The 7,426-nt window shown below is 46.6% G+C and overlaps 1 protein-coding gene across 1 annotated transcript in view; it reads right to left on the reverse strand.

Annotated features, from left to right (window-relative positions):
- Nucleotides 1–2,658: 2,658 nt before the first annotated feature.
- The window catches only part of traf3ip2a (TRAF3 interacting protein 2a), an 11,463-nt gene continuing 6,695 nt past the window's right edge, over nucleotides 2,659–7,426 (reverse strand). The window contains exon 7 of the mRNA XM_037686056.1: nucleotides 2,659–3,190. Coding sequence (XP_037541984.1) covers nucleotides 3,044–3,190 — 147 coding nt within the window. The 3' untranslated portion in view covers nucleotides 2,659–3,043. The remainder of the gene's footprint in view (nucleotides 3,191–7,426) is intronic.

The raw sequence follows: 7,426 nt of genomic DNA on the forward strand, positions 1-7,426 counted from the left end.
CTTTAAAGTTCTTGTTTTGTGATTTGTACATTTGTGGGTTAAAATAAAGTTGAACTGAAGGTTGTCTCTTTTCTTTAAACATGTTTGAGGGAAATATTCCTGAGATCCAATAGTTTTTTGTGTTTTTATGATTTTTAGCTGAGTTAACAGTCATTAAAGTGAAAACAGGATTTCATGATGAAGCTGGCACCGTTTATTTTATTATTTTTTTAATCTTCAACGCTAATATATATATATATATATATATATATATTATTATTATTTTATGACCAGCTCTGCTGGTCTCACACGACCCTCTCCTCCAGAGACAGGACGGGCAGGCTCATCCTCCCAGCTCCAGCTCAGCTGGTCACTCACAGAAGGTCGTTCCAAGACCCCAGCCGCGCGTAATCATGAAGACCCGACCCGCGCAGACAGGCGGACAGAGACGGGTCTGCGACGAACGGTGGAAGCGATTTTAAAAAACATTTTACGTGTAAAAAAAAAAAAAAATTTTAAATCGCTTCAGCAATTTTTTAAAAACATTTTTTGTATAAAAACAAAATATTAATTTATTTAAAAATCGTTTCCACTGTCCGTCCCAGACTGTCCAGTCCGCCTGACTGCCGGGTGGGATCGGGATTCAGCCTTCATGATTACGCGCGGCCGGGGTCTCACAACGGCCATCTGTGAGTCCCCATCTCCAGCGTCGCAGTGACCAGCGGAGCTCTGAGCACACAAGGCTGGTATCCGGAACCCGAGCCTCCGAGTCGGCTCATCGAAGGATCTTCCGCTGTGACCCGCGGAACTCGGAGTCGGGGAGATGACGCCCTGCCTGGTCTGGCGCTCCGAGGCTCCGGGGGGAATGATCAGATTACACCAGCAGAGCTCCATCCAGCTCGCTCTGAATTATGTTGTCGGCCACCAAGCACAAAAAATGCCAGCACATCAGCATTAGACCAAGATGTTGTCAGTATCGTTTTTAAAATGTTTAAAATAAGTCCAGCCGCTGCTCCAGTCCGAGAAATTGCAAATGGCGGATCATTGTTTTGAAAAGTTTCTGAAGGATCCAGTGACTCCGCCCCCGACTCCGCCCCCGACCAATCAGTGACCGACAGTGTTCTGACGTCATGTTTTAGTACCTCTTTGTTCGGGTTAGAACCACAGAGCCAAGGGTACTGAAAATAGTAACAGGTGCTAAGTACCAGTACTAATGGAAAAGCCTCAGAACTGGAAAAAGTAGGGTCCAGTCGGCCCGTACCGGTACTAATGGAAAAGGGGCATTAGAGGACCCTCAGCAAATTTTATACAATGCTCAGTTCATACTATGAGTTAAGTTTGGACTACCTTAAATTGAAATAGGAGGCGGACATAGAGGAACCCATATCAGACTCAATCTGGGAAAGGATCATTAAGAACCTGGAACCTGAGGGGCCTCGTCTGTGAATTAGAGGAACAAAGACCTACTGTGTTAGGTTTTAGGTGTGAACTGCCAATATACATATATATGTGTGTGTGTGTCTTATGTGTGTGTGTGTGTGTCTTATCTCACTCAGCCTTATAACCTGTATCTCTCACTCTCTGCTCTTTGAATTGAGAAAGCTCCTCGGATGAGGAGCGAAACGTCTTCTGTTACAAATAAAGTCCAGTTGTTTTTGTATTGAACGCTTTTTGAAATCATTAAGAACATTCACTTGTCTTCAATCTGCCTGAGAATGCTGTAATCCAATTCAAGGTACTGAACAGGCTGCACTGGTCTAAAGACAAGCTATTAAAGATTAAAGCTGACCTGGACCCTGCATGCAATCGTTGCAAACAAAGTCCAGCTACACTCCTGCATACATTCTGGACCTTTCCCAAACTGCAGACTTTTTGGCAATCTATATTTGACACCTTCTCTGGTATATGTGGTAAGACTGTACTTCCATCACCACTTATCTCACTGTTCGGGGTGGTCCCAGTGGATACATCCTTCAGCAAATGTGAGAAGTGGCTCTCTTCTGGCTAGGAGGCTAATATTGTGTAACTGGAAGGACCCACATTCCCCGTCGTATGTACATTGGTTAAGAGAGGTGATGTGTCATATTCATTGAAGAAGGTAAGATACACTTTTAAGGGCTCTGTACAGAGGTTTTGGGACACTTGGCTGCCATTTATATTGTTTGTTGAGAGCATGTCACTGCCTGTGTAATTTGTTTGTGTAGTTTTGACTGATCCGGTCTTGTTCTATGTTCAAAATTGAAAAAAAATATATATATAAATAATACTTTTGTTTAAAAATAAAATTATTGCGGTGGCTGAATAATAATCTATGGTGGTCAAGACCACCATTAGCCACTATATGACTTTGCCATTGCACCTGGTGTGTGTGTGTGGGGGGGGGGGGGGGGGTAAATTTACTCATTCTGTACCACCTCAATCAAGAAATTAAAAAAAAAAGTAAATTTTTTTGTTATAACTGTGTAACACCTACCCACTTGAATATCTTGTGCCAAAAAAAAATCAAAGGTTTACTTGCATTACCTAATATAGTCTAGTCTTTAAATACACGCACGCGCGCGCACGCACGCACGCACACACACACACACACACACACAAAAGGTTAAAAAAAATCTTTCTGTGTTACAATGTGGACACCTGCGGATTATATATGTCCTTTTTTTAATTTAGTGGGCGCTGGTAATATTCAGGTGCACTCAACAGTGCGGACATTACAGTAATCTTGAACGAATGCTTGTGTTTTTGTTTCCATCTCTTTTCTGTCCTCTTGAATCCCAGCCAGTCAAAGCAGATAACTACCCATCATGAGTCTGTCTGGTTCTGTTGGAGTTCTTTTCCTGTTAAAAGGGAGTCATTTATTTCCACTGTTGCAAACTTTTAGTCACTTTTCATCTGTTATGAGGAGTAAAATCATAAAACAATGTAGGTACCATATATCATAATCGTACCAAACTGAAAAAAAAGTCCAAATAAAAAAGAGACTAGAGCTAAGCTCCCTTTAAGTAAACCTGCACTGAGGTTTTGACCGTCAGCCTGTCTTCCATGAGTCCCGTTCTGCAGGTTGTTAGAGAGGACGGACAGTGAGGGTGAGGTAGGTGCCTCGCTGTGGGATGATGTAGCGTTCTTCCCTGAGCAGGCGCAGCAGCAGGTCCTGGGTGTCGCTGGGCCAGTGGTAGATCCTGGTGCTCTGGAGCCAGTTAGGTACATGTTTCTGACAAAAACAGGCAGCAGAGAGCACAGTCTTACTGAAGCTGGACACGTGAACGTCTGACTCTCAAATAGATGTGACAGCAGCTTGAATAAACCCTGCTCAGGACAACATTTAGGGGAATAGTTCCATAAAAATCTTTGGTTCCCAATAGTATGATTTTATTTGAACATGTCAGTAAAATACTAGAGAACTGAAGAAATTTTGATGAGTGCCAACACAGCTAGTACTCCAAATCCCAACATCCGACAAAGCTCGTCTCAGAGGCCCAACAGATTTTTTGGGATTTGAGCTGATAAAATGTTTTAATGGATTAACCACACAGGGAAGCATCAAAGTTCATGCTCAATAATCCAGATAAAAAATCCAGCAAAGTCTGGTGCTCTGGACGGTTTCATTCATTCATTCATTCAACCTTTATTTAGACAGGTTAATCCCAGTGAGCCTCGGGGACTCATTTACGAGAGACCTGAAAAAGAGTGATGACAACAGTGGACAACAACAACAACAATAGACAGTCACAAAAGAGGCGTACAAATTTTAAATTACTTTTTTTAAACAAATCAAAACAAAATAGCAACCAAAAGGACAGTCAAAAGGAAAAGTAGCAATAAGAAAAAGCAAACATCCATTCATCCATCCATCCATTTTCTTCCGCTTATCCGGGGTCGGGTTGCGGGGGTAGCAGCCTAAGTAGGGAGGCCCAGACTTCCCTCTCCCCAGCCACTTGGTCCAGCTCCTCCGGGGGAATCCCGAGGCATTCCAAGGCCAGCCGAGAAACATAGTCCCTCCAGCGTGGCTTGGGTCTTCCTCTGGGCCTCCTCCCGATGGGACGTGTCCGGAACACCTCACCAGGGAGGCGTCCAGGAGGCATCCTAAACAGATGCCCAAGCCACCTCAACTGGCTCCTCTCGACATGGAGAGGCAGTGGCTCTACTCTGAGTCTCTCCCGGATGATCGAGCTTCTCACCCTATCTCTAAGGGAGAGCCCAGACACCCTGCAGAGAAAACTCATTTCGGCCGCTTGTATCCGAGATCTCGTTCTTTCGGTCACAACCCAAAGCTCATGACCATAGATGAGGGTGGGAACATAGATCAATCGGTAAATTGAGAGCTTCGCCTTTTGACTCAGCTCTCTCTTCACCACGACAGACCTGTACAGCGCCCGCTTCACTGCAGATGCTGCACCTATCCGCCTATCGATCTCACGCTCCATTTTTCCCTCATTCGTGAACAAGACCCCAAGATACTTGAACTCCTCCACTTGGGGCAGGACCTCCTCCCTGACCCAGAGATGGCACTCTACCCTTTTCCGGCTGAAGACCATGGCCTCAGATTTGGAAGAACTGATCCTCATCCCAGCCGCGTTGCACTCGGCTGCAAATCGCTCCAGCGAAAGCTGTAGATCACGATATGATGAAGCCAATAGGACCACATCATCAGCAAAAAGCAGAGACGCAATCCTAAGGCCACCAAAACGGATCCCTTCAACACCTTGGCTGCACCTAGAAATTCTGTCCATAAAAGTTATGAACAGAATCGGTGACAAAGGGCAACCTTGGCGGAGTCCAACTCTCACCGGGAACAAGCCCAACTTACTGCCAACAATGCGGACCAGGCTCTGACACCAGTCATACAGGGACCTAACAGCCCATATCAAAGGGCCCGGTACCCCATACCCCCCTTTTTGAATAGGGGGACCATCACCTCAGTCTGCCAATCCAGTGGAACTTACCCCAATGTCGATGCAATATTGCAGAGTCGCGTAAGCCAACACAACCCTACAACATCCAGAGCCTTAAGGAACTCCGGGCAAATCTCATCCACCCCTGCGGCCCTGCCGCCGAGGAGCTTTTCAACCACCTAGGTAACCTCTGTAGCAGAGATTGGAGGGCCCGACCCAGAGTCCCCAGGCTCCGCTTCCTCAGTGGAAGATGTGCCGGTGGGATTGAGGAGGTCTTCAAAGTATTCTGCCCATCGACCCACGACATCCCGAGTTGATGTCAGCAGTGCACCACTCCCACTATAAACAGTGTTGGTGGCATACCGCTTTCCATCCCTGAGATGCTAGATGGTGGACCAGAATTTCCTAGAAGCCGTGCGGAAGTCATTCTCCATGGCCTCTTCAAACTCCTCCCATGCCCGAATTTTTACCTTAGCGACCACCCGAGCCACATGTCACTTGGACTGCCAGTACCCCTCAGCTGCTTCTGGAGTCCCACAGGCCTAAAAGACTCGATAGGACTCTTTCTTCAGCCTGACAGCATCCCTCACTGACGGTGTCCACCACTGGATTCGAGGGTTGCCGCCACGACAGGCACCAACAACCTTGCGGCCGCAGCTCCGGTAAGCCGCCTCGACAATATAGGCATGGAACAAGGCCCACTTGGACTCAATGTCCCCCACCTCCCCCAGAAAATGTTCTAAGTTCTCCCAGAGGTGGGAGTTAAAACTCCGTCTCACAAGAGACTCTGCCAGATGTTCCCAGCAAACCCTCACAACACGTTTGGGTCTGCCAGGTCTGACTGGCATCCTCCCCCACCATCGGAGCCAACTCACTACCAGGTAGTGATCAGTGGACAGCTCTGCCCCTCTCTTCACTTGAGTGTCCAAGACATGTGGCCGCAGATCAGATGAGACGACGTCAAAGTCGATCATCGAACTGCGGCCTAGGGTGTCCTGGTGCCAAGAGCACATATGGACACCCTTATGCTTGAACATGGTGTTCTCTATTGACAATCCATGACGAGCACAGAAGTCCAACAACAGAACACCAGACGGGTTCAGGGGGGGGGGGGGGCGTTCCTCCCAACCACACCCCTCCAGTTCTCTGCCCACATGAGCACTGAAGTCCCCCAGCAAAACAAGGGAGTCCCCAGGAGGTGCACTTTCCAGTACCCCTCCAAGGACTCCAAAAAGGGTGGATAATCTGAACTGCCGTTTGGTGCATAAGCACAAACGACAGTCAGAACCCGTCCCCCCACACGTAGGCGGAGGGAGGCCACCCTCTCATTCACCGGGGTGAACCCCAACACACAGGCACCAAGATGGGGGGGCAATAAGTATGCCCACTCCTGCTCGGCACCTCTCACCAGGGGCAACTCCAGAGTGGAAGAGTGTCCAGCCCCTCTCAAGGAAACTGGTTCCAGAGCCAGAGCCATGCGTAGAGGTGATTCCACCTATTTCAAGCTGGAACCTCTCAACCTCACACACCAGCAAAAAGCAAACAAACAAACAAACCAAAAAAAAAAAAAAAAACCTGCTAGATTATATAAGGCGGTGTGAAAAACTAAAAACAGGAACATGTCTGCGTTGGTTTTTCCAGGAACTTATCAGATGTTTAAAGCCACTTAGAGAGGTCAAGGTCGAGAGCTTCAGATATTTTTGCAAGATATTCCAGGAAACAGGAGCGGAGTAGGAGAAAGTCTTTTTGTCTAGTTCAGTCCTCACTGAGGGAAGACTGTAGGTAATAATGTCCTGAGAGCGCACACTGTAGCTGCACTCACATAGTTTCTTTTTGTTGAAACGTTTTGTTTTTCATCCAAAAGACCTTATCATTCCACGGAGCCACAGCACACCCACTTTGACCATGACTGCCTCAGATGAGTCAGTGGGGGAGAGGGTGGACTCCAGAAACCATCTTAGCACCATCAAACAGGTTGACCCACTATGTGAAGGTGCTTTTAAGACCGAGTTTGTTGCAGCTTCTCGGACTGATGAAGTTTTTTGGATGAAAGAAGAAGCATTTCAACCAAAAAAAAAAAAACATCCAGAGGACCTGACTTAACTCTATTGCATATAGATGTGTATTTTACAAAGTAAAATAATAATGTTGCTGCCAGTGACTCATTTGGGTCTTCATGGTAACTACACACCTGTGTCTACCACTCCTTGACAGCACTCTCAAGAACACAGGCAGACAGATTTGAATCCTTGAAACTAAGCATCAAACCATCTGTCACTATGCAAAACCTTAAAACCATGATAAAATAATTAATAAAAATCTAAACTGTAGGCAGCAGGGCAGCACAATGGCAGTTAGTAGAGCTGTTGCCTCTCAGCAAGAAGGTTGCCAGTTCAAATCCCAGCTGAGGGCCTTTCTGGGAGGAGTTTGCATGTTGTCTCTGTGCATGTGTGGGTTTTCTCCAGGTACTCCAGTTTCCTCCCACAGACCAAAAACATGCATGTTAGACTGATTGGTAACTCTAAATTGTCCCTAGGTGTGAGTGAGAGAGTGAA

Source organism: Nematolebias whitei, chromosome 12 (genome assembly GCF_014905685.2).
Source record: "Nematolebias whitei isolate Nwh7 chromosome 12, NemWhi1, whole genome shotgun sequence".
In the NCBI taxonomy this organism is placed as follows: domain Eukaryota; kingdom Metazoa; phylum Chordata; class Actinopteri; order Cyprinodontiformes; family Rivulidae; genus Nematolebias; species Nematolebias whitei.